Raw genomic sequence first — 16,151 nt, forward strand, 5'->3', positions numbered from 1 at the left:
GATCGAACACTTGTCGCACAATATTATGATGTCCTACCAACTAATCAGGTAATTAACCTGAGAAAGGTGTTTGGTTGAAAATTTTATTTCCCTATTAATGTGACAATTGCTTATGCCTGCGACCTCTTCCAGTCTATGATTGCAACACAACCACATTTTAATACGGAAGGGAGCTTAAAGTCATGCCCACCTTTCCATCACTCTTCCTAAAGTCGAGAAGGTATCCTCCCCTGTTGGTTTAACAGATCCCAGCCTGATAAATCCCATTTTTCCACGTCTGAGGCATCACCGACATCTATACCAGCCAAAAGGTTCAGTCGGACCCACTCTTTCCTTGCCAAGTTTCCATTTGAATAACCCCCCAACCGACCTTCTTCCGCCTAAAAGTCCCTCTCGATCTCGGTGGGAACCGGAAATAAAACGTCCTGTACTTCCCTTCAGCATGTCTCTTTAAAAGAACAAAAACTCTCTAATGCACGGTGGAGATCATCTTTCTTTTCCTGCTATTTGTCCTATGGTATGGGGTCAAAGTAGAATGGAACTTCTAATAATAAAGCTCATCCATTATGTGATTTAAAAAAGAAAATGCGTGAAACATCATCTATCAAGTTGTCTATTTGTATCCGCAAAATATTCCTTTTTCTCTCAACAAGATATTCGTCCTCCTCCATTCGTAAGGCCTTCTTTCTCCTTTTCGAGTTTCTTTATCCTCTTCAAAAATATCGAGTCCCTTCCCTCCTATGGCTGTAGATTGTATTCATCATTATATAGTATATAAATAGATGATACACATCTAATAAATTAATTATTTAATAACTCACATATGCTTCTAAATAAATTAATATATGATTTTTAGAATATCAGATTTATTCACATGTGTGGTATATTTCTAGGTAATAAATACTCGATGAATTTCTAATATATATTTTATATTTTTTAATATATACTCATTAGCAACATAATACATACCTCTACGTGCAAATTAATACAAAGTTTCTAGTATCATATTCATCTGTATATAGTGCATATCTAGATGATATATTTTGACTGCTTTTTGATATTGTAAGCTTTTAATATGTATTTTCAAATAAATCATTACAATAATTTTTAAAATATGATATTCATCGATATGTAGTCCTTGATCATATAATAGATATCTTAGACTTACGTATTTGTGATGAAAAATATTTAGAGAAAGAAAAATGACTCGAGGAGTAGGAGAAAAGTCTCACTGACGGACAAAGAAAGAATGACGGTGGCTCGACGAGTAGAGGGCTTCACGAACAATGTTTCATGTGTTTTTTCTTTCTTTTTTATTTCTTAAACGTCACAAGATGGACGAACTCACTAACAAAATAAGTTATATCCTATTATAATTATTTGGTTTCTGTTTTAAAATGGATGTGATAGAACACATAACCAAAAACAAAAAAAAACAAAAAACTGCTTCACACGATATTCTGTGCACGTGCAGATAATTTTTATTCTCTTTAGTACTATTAACTTTTCCCTTCGCCTCTTATGCCCTGCTAAAGCTTTGAAGTGTGAACTCCTGGTAGATTTCTACCACCCTCAATCTCCCCCTGTTGCGCCCTGCTTTAGATACTGTTCCAAGTCCATTGCCAGCCCCGCGGCCCTGTTCCGGGGAAGAATACTCTATTGCCGTGTAAATAATGCTTTGACGTAGCTTTTCGGACCCCAATTAAAATAGAGAGCTTACTTTCTTACCAAAAAAAAAATAGAGAGCTTACTGGAGAACAGCAGCCAGAAAAATCCAACTAGCTTTTAGAAGATTTGGTAGTTTAAGGACACTGTTGGGAGCCTACTCTTGTTCTCCCTTTCTGGAAGAAAGTGGAGGAGTTACCGGTTGGGTCCAAGGAAACTGCCCGAGTTGACCCCCTTAACTTTCTACGACCTTTCCTTCGCCTTTGGATGGCCACGTCGCGGCCAGCGCGGCCGGGCCCACCAGGCCCCACGGCACGAGCTTTGAGGTGATTGACACGCCCTCCGATCCCCGCACGTGACATCACCGGCACGTGCGGGTCTCTCGGTTGATCAACTTTTTCTATCTCAAATAAAAAATGATTAAAATTAGACAACCGAGGGCCGACTGCCGGGTCCGTTTTTCCACCATTACGTGAGGGCCCGTGCGTCCAGAACGGTGCCACGAGTCTAACACCGAAGCCCCCGACCCCACGGGTGTCAGTCTACAGGTTGCTGAGAGGGAGAGCCACGTGTCGGTATGTACCAGCGAGGCGTTGGTGCACGAATCGAGACCAGGGGAGGGGCTTCTTGCTAATTAATTTCCCCGAAAAAAAAAAAACTACGCGGATTTTCCGTGTGCTCCGGGACGTCACCGGCGATTTCCTCGGGAACTAAAAAAGGCAACACTTGCTGGCGCCACGTCTGATAACACCAATAGTTTTGGCCCCACTATTTCCCTAACTACGTCACCATTGATATGTGAGGTCAACAAATTCGCCACGTTATCTGGTCACGTTAACTTAAGTGAATATAGAGTCATTGGAGTTGGCGGGGGCTTAAATTTCCAGATTTTCTGATATTATATTTTTGGCGTGTGTGATTCCCCGTGTTTCCTAAATCAACAACCGGTTACCTTCTGAAGCACGTCTCCTGCTCCTGCGCGGCAAAACTCTATAAATACAACGCCTCGCCTTTCACTCCTTTCTCCTCTCCCTTCTTTCTCTCCCTAATCTTGCGTTGAAGTCGCCCTCGCTCTCCGCCGCAAGTCTCTGGGGTTCGTTACGACCCCTTCCCTCCCTCTTGACCGGTTCCTCCCTTTCTTCCTCTCTCTCTCTCTCTCTCTCTTTGCCTAGCCTCCTTATTCTCTTCGCTGATTTGATTCTTTCTTTCCAGGGTTCGGATTTGCTCCGAGCTCGCCCAATCTCTCGCCGTCCTGCCGCATCACAAGAATCCGATAGCGTTCGATCTCGATGCCGTGGGAATAAGCTGGTGTCTATCCGGTTGGATTCTCGATCAGGTATTCTGCGACCTTATTTTCTTCTCTTCTCTCTCTCTTTCTCTCTCTGTCCTATCCACCGGCGATGGCTTCGGTCTTTAGTGCGGTAGGTTCGGAATCATGTCATTTTCTTGATTTCTTTTTCGAATCTTCAGTATTTTCTTCAATTGTCGATTGTTTCTTTCATCGATCTAACCTATGATAGTTTGTTTGGATGATCTGACATTGCTTTGATTTCCTTTTCTCCCTTTAATGAGAGTTTTTCTTGTTTGTTTGATGGGTTCTTGATTTGATCAATCTGATGTCTTGTTTGGATCCAAGTGGTGAGATCTTAATATTTGTTGTCTCTTACTCGATCTCTTTTTCCGCGCTTTTCTTTATTACGATCGGATGCGAGGCCTTGGTTGATTATGTGAAATCTGGGGTACTTTGCAGAGTCTATGATTGCCGAAAAAAGTCGATCGTCTTGCAGCTCTTGCTGTATACGGATCGGAGCGTTGTCTAGCGCTCGCGTTGTCGCGTTTAGTTTCCTTGCATCTCTCGTAATGGGGCTATATACGTTTAATGGGCGAAAGAGGGGGGGAGCCCCACCGTCCCTCCCCCCACCGTCCCCACTTCGGTCCCAATCTGTGTCCCCTGATGGAACCCCAGTGTCCCAAAAACAAACGGTTAGAAAAATATAAATCGGCTGAAATATTACAGCTTTGGCAATGCTTTCGTTTTTATATATAGATTATTATTTCTTGTGGCTGTGGGGGGGGGTGGGGGGTGGTCCCCGGTCATCATCCGTACCCTTTGTTAAGTCGTTTGGTAATGTGTTTTACTTGCGTATTTAACGAAAGTTGTTTGTTTCGGCCGTTGTTGATCGTTCTGTTACATCTTTCTTTATCACATGTGATGTGGGCCTTCTTGGCATGTCCCACCGTTTCCAGCCGTCTCTTTTTACCATTGTTGCAATTCAATTGATTTTATGTGGTTTTCTTGGACGTGATTTACCTTTCTTGGACGTGGCCTATGGTGTACGAATGAATATAGTCCAGTTTTTCTCACACCTGAGGATGTGCTCTCTCTCTCTGAAGGATTTGTTTGAATGTGTACCATCTCATGACGGCTGTCATGTTAGCGATCAATCAATTATATATATATATATATATATATATATATATATATATATATATATATATATATATATATATATTTTTTTTTTTTTTTTTTTTTTTTTTTTTTTTTTTTCCTCAAGGCGCCCAATTATATTCCCGTGTCATTTTAATCATTTTTAGTTGCGTCCGATCACCATTTTCATGAGGGGTGTGATAAACTATTGTGGAGATGATTTGATTTAGTTAGGTGCAGTAGCTTGGCATCTAATGTTCATTATAGCATGGCCTCTTTATTTTGCGTTTTTTTAAGAATATATTCACATGCTTTTATTTTTTGATGGTCTCGGATCCAGATGATCTGAAGCTAAGTTGTTCATCTCATTATATCAATATAAGAGAACTTTCTTTAAAATTGAGTTGTCTTTCATATATATATATTTTTGGGGTCAAGGTGTATGGGCATTTAAGTGATGCCATAGAGCGGGTGTTCCCATTATGCATCACCGGAAGAGTGCAGTGACCTTGGTTTGCCACATGCAGATTAATAAAGTTTTTATTCACAGCTCTTACCTGCATTCTGACAACGAGCTTGATGTATAATTATAAATTAGTGAAATGGTTTGTTAGTCTACGTTAATTTTTCTGGATTGAGCATTAGATTTGTAATAGCAGCTCTCTAGTACCAAGCCCCATTATTATAAGACGATCATGTGTCCTTCCGCACTTCTTAGGCGTTTGACTCTAAATATTGATTGGTTGCCGTGGAATTTGTACATTTCACTCACTATATTACTGAAAACGAAACATAATATTAGAAGGACGATTGGTTTTCTTCCCCCCCTAAAAGCTTTTTTTATGTTGCATTTCTTTTTTTGTTTTGGGTCTGCTTATATATGAGGACCTATGTTAATAGGTTAAAAGGAAGCCGTCAAATGTACAAATAGATTTATTGGAACAATAAGTTTCTTTTACCTTGGAAGATTTATGTTAATTTTGAAAAAAAAAATACTTTAGAGGTACATGTGAAAAATTTACTTCTTTGAGCTGTGATTGTGTGCTAGGGAAGGCAAACTTCAGCTGTATGATTCATAAATCCTATGTTTGGTGAGCAACTTTTTTTCGTTGTTTGTGATAATTCCTGCTGGTAATGGCATTCAAGGGATTTTTCTTATTTTCAGTTAGTATGTTGGTATTTTTAGTTAAGATGGATATCTTGATTATGAAATATTTCCTATTTTTTTTTCACTTGAGGATTATTATTATAACACTTCTCTGGTTCTACGTTTCTGGTATCTCAAAACATATATATTTTCTTCAATATTGGATAAAGATTCCCAATAGCATTCTAGCATCACTTTGCTCCTGTTTTCTCCCCATAGATATTTGTACTCATCTATGTCCAGTGGCTTACGTCTGTTCTTCTTTTCCAATATATGCAGGCAATAATTTCATCTGGTCAAAGTGGTAGACTTTTCTAGACCACTTCCTACTCAGATGTTTGATTGCATGATCTAAATGCTCTTTTGTTCTGGAAATGAGAAGGTATATCTTCAGTTGATCTTAGATTTTTATGTAGCTTTTATTTGATTATAACAACGTTTTGGACATCAGCTTTCAGGAAGCCCTCGATTAATGGACTGCACTCACAACTGCAGTGACAAGAAGACGCTAAAGAGGTGGTTTTTCATTGACAAAAGGGTTGGTTAAATAATAGGAGCATAGAAGGCGATTTATTAGCTTCTGTGCTAGCTGTTAGATATCATTCCTCTGTTGAGCATAATATGGGCAGTGGTCTGGATTGAATGGATTTGAAGCCAAACCATAGTTCCCCTGTTCTGACTGACCCAGTGCCTGTAAACAACTCAAGATTAGGATTGCCTTCTAATATTATACCATATTCACCTCAAGGACCTGCATATCCTTCTTCTAGTATGCATTTCACAATTTCCAGAAAAAAGCCCATACCCAGTAAGCTCGATGATGTCCGTCATGGTGGTTGGCTAGATGCCATGAAATCTTCATCACCTCCTTGCAGAAAGTTAAACAAGGATTTCAGCTCTGAGTTGTATCAGTTGAACAAGAGGTTGCGTATCATACCTGGATGGTATGTTTATTGCTCGTGAATATAGAAATATCTTGAGTATAATCTATATAAACCCATGCATATAACAGCTTATGGAACTAAACTCTGTTTGCAGTTGAAATACCCGTCAGCATTAAATGCACTAGAACAGATCACAGCCTTTGCCAAAGGCAAGAAGATTGCGTTGTTTTTGGATTATGATGGAACTCTTTCACCTATTGTGGACAACCCTGACCATGCTTATATGCCTAGTGCGGTAAGCTGATTTCCTACTGAAATTATTGCATGGCTAATTCAGTAATAGTTAATTTGTTAATATATCTATACTTTTCTTCTTTCTGGTGCTTGAGTTGCAATTATTTGTCATTGTAACTGTGTCTTTATTTTCAGATGCGTACCGCTGTTAAAAATGTTGCAAAATATTTTCCAACGGCAATTATTAGTGGAAGGAGTCGTGATAAGGTAATGCAACTTGGTTTTCTTTTTTATTCGATGTTTTTCTCATACTTCTGTGAGCATTAAATTGAGTTGCCTGTTCAATCTGAAAGCTTTTAACAGGCCTGTATTCTTTCATTGTTTTGTGGATATTCTTCAGGTGTATGAATTCGTTGGACTAACTGAATTGCATTATGCTGGTAGTCATGGAATGGACATTATGGGCCCAGTCAGAGAATCTGAGTCCATTGGGGACCATCCAAACTGCATTAGGTCTGCTGACAAGCAGGTGAAAAATCCCTCATACATCTTAGGCTACAACTTCAAGTAATCGTGATTCCTTTGACCCTTGTCGCATATTGTGCAAACGTTATATTATTTTTTTTTAAAAATTATCTTTTATGATGACCTGAAAAACTAGAACTCTATGAGATGCTTTGTTGTGTACGCAGTGTGAATCATAGATTTGGAGATCTAAGACACTATCAAACCAAATCTCTGCTCTGATAATATTTTCCAGATACCTTATCATGGTCATCAATCAAAAAGATGATAATGATAGGTTGATTTATCAATATAAATGTATTTTGTTCTTGATTAAGAATTCATATTTCCTAAATTGATCGCAGTTCTGGTATCATCTATTCATTGCTGACTTTTTTATCTCCCTCTAGGGTAAGGAGGTAAATCTCTTCCAGCCTGCTAGTGAGTTCTTACCAATGATCGACGAGGTACATGATCCTTGTTATCGACAGCTACATTTCATACACCACATATTAATTTGAACGACTGATTCCTGAGTGCATATTTGTCTCGATAGGTTTTTAGATCCCTCGTTGAGAACGTTAAAGATATAAGAGGTGCTAAAGTAGAGAACAACAAGTTTTGTGTCTCTGTACATTACCGCCTTGTAGATGAAAAGGTAAATGCTAAATTTTTGAGTCAATGTTATGTTTTTTCTGATTTATTGTTGAAATCACATTTTGCATGTTGTTGGGCTCGTAACTCAATCGGAGCTTTTCTTTGTTGGTCTACGGCTTCCAGAGTTGGCCTGCCGTTGCACATTGTGTGTGTGATGTCCTAAAGGACTACCCTCGTTTGCGATTGACTCGTGGGCGGAAGGTAACAAATAACAAGACAATATACTAGTATGTATTTGTTTCGTATGTTTCTGTTGAAGCTAATCATCTCCGCATTTGGCCGTGGTTGTCCATATTGTTCAGGTTTTAGAGATCCGCCCTGTGATTGATTGGGACAAGGGTAAAGCTGTCGAATTTCTGCTTGAATCACTTGGAGTAAACAATTGCAATGATTTGCTTCCTATTTATATTGGGGATGACCGTACTGACGAGGATGCATTCAAGGTATAGGAAAAATGATTGATTTAGAAACGTACCTAAATAATTTGGCGGAGTGCATTTTCCATTATGTCCACCACTGGATAGGATAATTATTCTTGATGGTTCATAATTAATAGGTTCTAAGGGAGAGAAACCGTGGCTACGGTATTTTGGTTTCATCAGTGCCAAAAGAATCCAATGCCTTTTACTCTCTTATGGACCCATCGGAGGTATATCTTTTCTCTCGTTCAACTTTGCGTTGCTAACTGGCGGAATTTATATTTTTTTTACAGAGAAAATAATAAATCTCTAACATGCCCTACATTCTTTTTTGCAGGTAATGGAATTTCTGAATTCCCTGGTGAGATGGAAGAAGTCGACAGTATCATAAGAAGAGGAATTTCAAATAATTCCACCTCCAATAAATGTTTATAAATAATATATAAATGTAAAGAGTTATATATATATATATATATAGGCAAAACGTGAAGGAGCTGAATTTTCACGCTGCCGGTCAGAGCTTGGCATCTGGTTTTTATTTGTTATAATTTTATGGGGCCCTGCGTTTCTGTTTATGCAATCTCTTCTATTTTGTTCGGCAGTAGATTCTCAAGTTATTCGCCCATCTTCAGTTCGTACTGCATATTTGTTTGTTCATTCATTGTTGACAGTTCAAAGCTTAATGGATAGTTCTTTTGTGATGTATTATGTTTTCCAAGGGTTTGGGAGAAAATCTTTTTGGATTTCTCATCTCCAGTAAAAACTGAGGAAATCTTTTGTTGGTCGAGATGCAAATATTTCATCCTTGTAAATATTTCCTCATTCCACGTAGGAGGAGATGAACTTTCCATTAACTTTACTCCATAAATGAATTAGCTGACTGGTGCGATTTAATTGGCGACTTCTTATTCTTTGGCCTGCTTCTCATGTTGGAGGATAACGTATTAAGCCTTGTTATTGGCCCTATGGCAATGACCAATATTCATATCTGCGTGGCAATTAAAAACCCTCTTACCTATATCCATCCTGTACTCACGTCACATCGAGTGAATAAAGTAGATGGTTCGGATCGGATAAATAGGACTGATTGGGAACTCATCATTCCAATATCTTAAAATAATTATAATCCGTTATATTAGTTCATATTGGGAGCAGCACATATCTTTATTCGCACCTAATCCAAATTTATTTCAAATATTTTTTCTAGAATCTATATCCATACGGAGTTTAATCGGGTGAGTAAAACCTACACTATTTGGATCAGGTATCTTATATGTCAGCTATAATTGCCGTCCCTACTTCTGTTTTTGAAACAAGTTTAGGTTACTAGATGCAGCCCATATGTTGCAAATGTTACAGGCCATAAAACAAGCTTAACTTCTTTTGGGTGAACGACCACTGAATACCAGTCCCAAGCAAGAACGACCACTGAATACCAGTCCCAAGCAAGCAAGCCTTAAATCCCACAGCGTCGATGCTAGTGTACAGGAGCGCACAATTGCTAGCTATGGCACCTTACCATCCTCACCAGATCAATTACCACCTGAATTCAAACGCATTCAGGCGTTCATGATAGCAATTTACAGTTTATGAAATGCCAAAGCTAACATGTAGATTGCAATTCACAATACTCCAACTCGACAGGAGTTTTGCAGAAATTCATTTTAGTTGCATTTTTGCCAGACTGAATCACTTGTATTTGTGCAAAAACAATCCATGTCAAGCTTTTTCGGCCTATCATGGTCATCAAACTGATGTGGCAAGGTAAAGGTTATCTGCTTGCTGACAAGGAGAATCTCGTCCATTGGTTTGCAAGAATACTCAAATTCCAATCATCACCAATCAAATTTATGGTCTCTTGTGCAGCATGGGGGCAACATAGACCTAAGGAGAAAAATCCGATTTCAACTATTGAGGGAGTGTTTGATTCACAATCAGAATTGGAATGAACTGGAATCGAAATTAGAATGATCAAATTTCTCAAAACGTTTGATTCATAACTGGAATCAGAATCGGAATTAAAATTTGAATCTTTAGAGGAGTGTAGTAATTGAGTTGTAGATAAATTTGGTTATTTCAATTGTGTCCTGCAATCAGAATCGGAATGAGACTCCTTCCAATCAAACAATTAAAATAGAAGCCATCCATTTCTATTTTGATTCTAAATCCCTACTCTCTCTAACCAAATGTCTCCTAAGAAAAAATAAATGCATATAATTCACAACCATTCTGAAATGCCAGCTGTGATTTATATGTCAACAGAGGTTGACATCCGTGTCTGAAATCATTAACTAAGCCATCCTTGTAGCGTGAGAGGGATGGGATGCAAGATGCATCAGGAGAAGAAAAATGGCTAGAACCATAAAATGCCCAGAATCTGAATGTTGGGGCTTCCCATCACCAGAATTGAACGGATTTGGAAACACCTCCGTCCCCATACGATTCATCGACCCACTGAAGTAACTACTTGCTATTGCAGTGTTCCGAGCCTGTAACATCACAAAGATCAATAATTTCTTTCTTACATGAAGGAATTAAATTGTGAAACTCGCAGAGAATAGGGGAAAAATGATAAGGCGGAAAAGGGAACCAAAGTGCAAATACCTCGCATCGGTTCACTTGGTTCTCCAACTGTAGCAGAGCTAAGTCCGAGTGCTAACCAATTTAAAGGATGGTGCCTTCCGTAAAAAATGTTTACTCGCAACTTGAGCAGTTTCAGAAAAAGGATGCCAGCGTTTCCTTTCATATGGTATGTGTTCTTATCGAAATCCCCAACCGTAGGAATGTGATGCTAATGAAACTTTCAGCTGGGAGGGTTTTTTTCGGGTATCTGCCCGGTATCAAACTCTAATAGCATCTAATTAGCAAAATTATTTAGAATTTCGGATAGATTTAGAATTTAAAACTAAAATCCGTTAGAGTTTCACACAGGGTTGAGATTTGCCCTCAAGTATCTGCTATCCAAATCTGATGGCACATAATATATTTTTAAAATTTTTTATAAAAATATACATATCACGAGGAACTTGAACACCAAACCTTACCTTTTCAGTAAAGGTACAAAACTAACCTACATTTAGAATATTTGCCAAATTAGTTATATCCGTTTTTACTTGATATTATATTTGTTTTCATTTTTTTTGATTCTGAGTTGGGTGCCCGACCCGATTTGATCCAATCCGAATAAAGATTAGTTAGATAGGTTTGGATACTCTACGAATTTATCATTTTTTGAGAGAGCATACTCGGATTTTTTGAATAAATTTTTAATTGGATTTGGACGGGTTCGGATGGTTGGATTTCAGAAGGATTAAGATACAAGTATGACAAATTTTGCAGGTACTCTTCTTGTTGTCATTCCTACTAGAGATGTACACGGAGACAGGTGATTGATAATAATGCAAGCAACAATTAAATAGCACAACAACGGTCTACCTTGCGATGGATGCCAAATAGTTACCATGGTTTCCAGTTATGACAGCAGTATTCCGAGTTATTTCTCCGTGGTTTACATCCCTTTTCGAGAATTGAATTCACAATTACCATCTTATACTTCCGTGGAAGGTCCTGAAGAAATTTATTTGACTCTCCTTCAGCGGGCTTTGCAAATTCACACCATCTCTTCTCACGGGTGCAGAAGGCAAATGGCATCATCCAAGCCTCCTACCTTTATAGAGACGAAGTCAATTTCAGCATAACTTTATTAAAAGGATTAGGAACTAATCTGGCAAGAATTGTAACTGCCAGATCTAACATTTTTTTTTTTTTGAAATAAAAAAAAAAAGAGAGAATGAGATGTAGATAAAGGAGAAGAGGCCCAGATATTGGATTTTTCATGATTCAAGATGATACAAGGTAAGAAAGATCTGATGAAAATTGAAAGCATCGAGACATTGTGTACAAAACTAAAATACTACTTTTGGAATTCATGAAGGGATGAGGGAAACCTAAACGGTGCATAGAACTTACTTGCAAGTATAAAACATTGACACCGGAAGCACCGGCTGCATCAATCATGGGTTTTACTTTTCTGCATGATAGCTTTCTTCTGGTCTGCAAAGTGGGCAGTAGTTGGAAGGACAACGCAATAACCCTTGGTCAGCATGGAACCCGTAAGCCTGTGAAAAAAAAATAAAAAACCATGCACATGAATCTCCTTCACTAGGTTCCACTTTAGTTACAATCAGTGAGCTAATGCTGCAAGCCTACAACTTCAAACATGACTTTTATTCCCTTTTTTTTTTTTTTTTTTGATAGGACTTTTATTCATTCAAGTACGTAATTATGGTTTGGCATTGCATTCACGTCGGGATCACTAGCCCAGAAAAATGTAATCTTTGCATTTATTCAGATCCAACATGAAAATTAAATCATTTTCTTCTCCGAATAAGTCAGGTGGCTTTACCTCCATTTCTAAAAGAAATGTTTTTATTTCCCATGTCTTACCTCATTTTAAGAACATCTTGCTCGTCGATGGAAGATGGTCATGAACCAATTTCTAGAAGTGATAATCAAAAGTTATTACTATCTTCACGAAACTCCTTCACGTGAAAGAGAGAAGGCAAGAAAGGGTAAAATAGAAGTGAGCCTGTCACCGTATAAACCCAAGGGCTTACATTTTGCAAGATTAATGGCTGGTCTCAACAATCCCTCAATCCAGGCTAGCTGGAGATATGGGCAGGAATAGGAGACCCATTGAATCCACAATCTTAAGATTCATGAGATATTGCGAAGCAGACAAAGAAAGGGATAGGTAGGAGGACCTGTCAATTTCTACGAGGATCAAGTGGGCCATGGTGGCATCAGATTACGAGAGCCCACCACTCAAGAAGAAGATTGGGGATGAGAATCCAAAGGTCTGCTTCTGGTCGTTCACCCATCTAGAGAGATGTTCGTTTCACGAACGAGGCCTTCCGAAGGTCTGTTTCCAGTCGTGTCCTCTATTCTCTTCCATCTGGACTGCAATCTGCACCAATTTAGGTGTGCTTCATCCAAAAACTTCTTTTAATTTTTTATACCTTGATTAGATCAACAGATCTTCCTCAAAGAAATTTCATCCTATCATCCGAATGTTGCTTGCGGCGGTTACCCGATCATGTTGGAAAGAGAGGAATGCCACCATCTTCCTCCGCAAGTCCTCTTCCTCATCTTCTGTTGCTTCTGAAGCAATCTGGACCTTCAATGGTTGGTCGGTTCTCTGCATTCACTCTGCTCTTCCTGAATTCGGACGAGTGTGAACAAACGTCAAAAGCATTCCCAGTGACATCTAGCCCCCCTACCTCCCTGCGGCTGCAAAAATGAGGGAGGGATCAAACTATTCCAAGTTTCAACATGTTCATCTCTGCATCATTGGCGTCTGATGCTGCCTTCTTTCGTTCACAACATCGCTTGATGCTCTGATTTCTGTAACCTGTAATTTGAAGTGATGCTGATCTCTGTTTTTTCGACTGTACACAGGCCATGCAGTCTTTTATCTCCTTATAAACCCATCCACTGTAAATAGCTTAGTTAATAATAAATGATGGGTGGATGTTCCTTTTTACAGCCTCCCTTCCTTTCAAAACGAAAAAAGTGCGGAAATGAAGAATCCATCTGTCCTTGGGAGGACGTGTGGATGGATGCGATAACATTGTGCTCTCGGTTTGAGGAGCTTTATGCAGGGGTATTGAAGCCAAATCTCCCCATTTCATCAGACTGGAATTCAAGAAGCCTCAGATGATATCTGAATGGCTTCTCTGAATCTGATTGGCCTCTCTACAAACAGCCATGCTCGGCGCCAACTCTCATTCTGTCTCATTTTGTTCTTTGAAAGCTCTGTTGTGAACTTCAACTTCGACTCTTACTTTTCCTGTAAAACCTTTCAATACAATCACCGTTCCTGTATCATATCATTGTAAATACTCCGTATAATACATTCGGGTGAAAAAAAAAGATGAAGCCTGACAAGAGTTGAGATTCATCAGTTACATATTTTACATTGCCCCATTGTGTCGGTTGTGCTGTCACGATTTTCCTGTTTGGAAGCTGGCTAATAATATGATCTTGATGGTTGATTCTTTTGGGAGGTATTTGGTTCTCGACTAAAATCGAATCGATTAAAATAGAAATTAGAATTGAAATGGTCAAATCTCTTAAAACATATTTTACAATTGAAATTGAAATCGGAATGAAAATTTAAATTTTTAAAGGAAGAAGGGATTGAGTTTTAGATAGATTGGACCATTTCCATTCCACCTCAGAACTGGAATCAGAATGAGACTCTTCCAACTAAATAGTCGGAATGGAAGCCATTCATTTTCATTCCAATTTCTGACCCCAACTCCCTCTAATCAAACACTCCTTTATTCTTTTCTGAATTTTGATGGTTTGAGATGTCCCCACTACAATGCCATCTGGATGATGCTTTGTCCCAAAAAGGTGACAATGTTCCTTTAGTTGGCAGCTAAGAATAGGTTGCATACTGGGAGATTCTAAATAAGATGATGGAACATTTCTGCTCGATGTTGTCTATGTGGATCTAACATTCAACCCACCAACCACCTCTTCTTTAGATGCTCTTTTGCGGGGAGCCTTTGGACCATTATCAAATGACAGTTGAATTTAAAAGGGAGACCAATGGCATTCCATGATCTGTGGACTGTTTGGAGAAGAAAAAAGACAAGGTGTCCAAAATTTCTGGATACCAACTGTTCGCTGTGGTTTGCTGGGAAAATTTGGAGGGAGCGAAACACACGAATATTTATGAACAAATGACAATCTGTTTATCCAGCCTTACAGAAGATCCTTCATTATTTCTACCGTTGGAGACAGTTGGGGTCTGCAAAAGTTTCAGGAACAACATCTGCAACTGTGGAATAAGCTGAAGTCGCTAGTCTCTAATCCCGGCACTTAATGACCATTTATTGGATCAGAACCCTCTATTCTTTGGTTGCTTTCGCGGTTTCTTCGGAGAAGGGGTGGGGTGGGGGGCTGTGGCTTTCTGCTGCCTCCTATTCACATCAAAAAAAAGAAAAAAACCTACAATCACGAGCTTGCATAACCTGAGAATGCATATTGATGGCTTCTCCATCTTTTCTCTTCTATCCACACAAACCTTTAACCAATCCTTAGTCATGCATGGGATACAGAAAGAATATGGAATCCAGGAGGACATACTTGTAATGGCCATCCATGGCTTTGCGTATGCCTAGCCACTAATCCGTGGGATATCCCTTGGACGAGTGGAAATTAGTTGCAGTACTGAGGAGGTGGAGCGAGCCAAAAAGAAATAGTAGGAAAAAGGTAGGACATTAGATTTCAGTAGGCAGGATTTTGCTGTATCAGTGTTCATCTAAAGATGATTTGAATGAGACAGAGATCCTGGGATCAGAAGATCCATGGCATTCCAATCCCTTTTAATATGGTTGGGGAAATAGGCCCATAAAAGGAGGAAGGGCAGAGGAGACAGAGAAGTTGAGGAGGCTGGCAATCTTTTTTTTTTTTTTTTTTGAGTAAAGGCTGGCAACCTCTTAGTCTCAAGATTTTTGACATTCATAATTCATCTAAAAGAATGATATATAGTATCTTGAAAAAATTGAATTTACAAGACCATTGGTCTACCCTGATCCTCCCCGACCCCCATCCTTTTGCTTCCTCTTGTATGTATGTATGTTGTATGTAAATATGTTTATATTGTTTCAAAAATGCTTTTGATAGAATTTATTGAGCACTTGATTTTTTTGTAAAAAAAAATTTGCATATACATTTTTGTTTTTATTGGAAAGATATACATCTTGTTTAGTAGCAAATGCACCATTCTATTTAGGGGTGCATTGGAGAAAAGCTTGATCCAGCTTGACTCTAATCAAGCATAGTTTGAAAATAAATATAACTTGAGCTTTGAGACCATATATACTTTGTCTACCATCATTTCAAGTTTAGATTGAGCTTAACTTCTAACCAAGCCAAGCACAAACCTAATTCATCAACTTGGTAGTCCTGAATCATACTAAATCAAATCAATCTTGAATCAAGCTTGTTTGAAGCTTGAATTCAAGTTTTGTTCAAGCCTTAATTAAGACTTAATTGATTCAAAGAACAAAAAAATGCAATGGTACAGTATCTAGATGATACATGATACATAAACACAATTACATTCGAGCTTTATCAAGTGAAATTGGGTTTGATTTTTGGTTTAGCTCGAAGTTAATTTAGAGCCTTTTTTGCAGCTTCAA

The 16,151-nt window shown here is 38.6% G+C and overlaps 1 protein-coding gene and 1 pseudogene across 1 annotated transcript; one reads left to right on the top strand and one right to left on the bottom strand.

Annotated features, from left to right (window-relative positions):
* The first annotated feature begins 2,674 nt into the window (after window positions 1-2,674).
* Window positions 2,675-8,639, top strand: LOC105043601 (probable trehalose-phosphate phosphatase F). Its single transcript, XM_073255748.1, is given in 14 exon segments — window positions 2,675-2,791; window positions 2,878-3,001; window positions 5,520-5,622; window positions 5,692-6,141; window positions 6,144-6,184; window positions 6,279-6,419; window positions 6,554-6,625; window positions 6,759-6,887; window positions 7,273-7,329; window positions 7,419-7,520; window positions 7,643-7,720; window positions 7,822-7,962; window positions 8,076-8,168; window positions 8,276-8,639. Coding segments are annotated over 11 exon segments (1,167 nt in total). The 5' UTR covers window positions 2,675-2,791; window positions 2,878-3,001; window positions 5,520-5,622; window positions 5,692-5,882; the 3' UTR covers window positions 8,330-8,639.
* Window positions 8,640-10,193: 1,554 nt separating this feature from the next.
* LOC105043861 (beta-ureidopropionase-like) lies at window positions 10,194-12,733 on the bottom strand (annotated as a pseudogene).
* Between the last annotated feature and the right edge of the window lie 3,418 nt (window positions 12,734-16,151).

This window comes from Elaeis guineensis, chromosome 4 (genome assembly GCF_000442705.2).
Source record: "Elaeis guineensis isolate ETL-2024a chromosome 4, EG11, whole genome shotgun sequence".
In the NCBI taxonomy this organism is placed as follows: Eukaryota; Viridiplantae; Streptophyta; class Magnoliopsida; order Arecales; family Arecaceae; genus Elaeis; species Elaeis guineensis.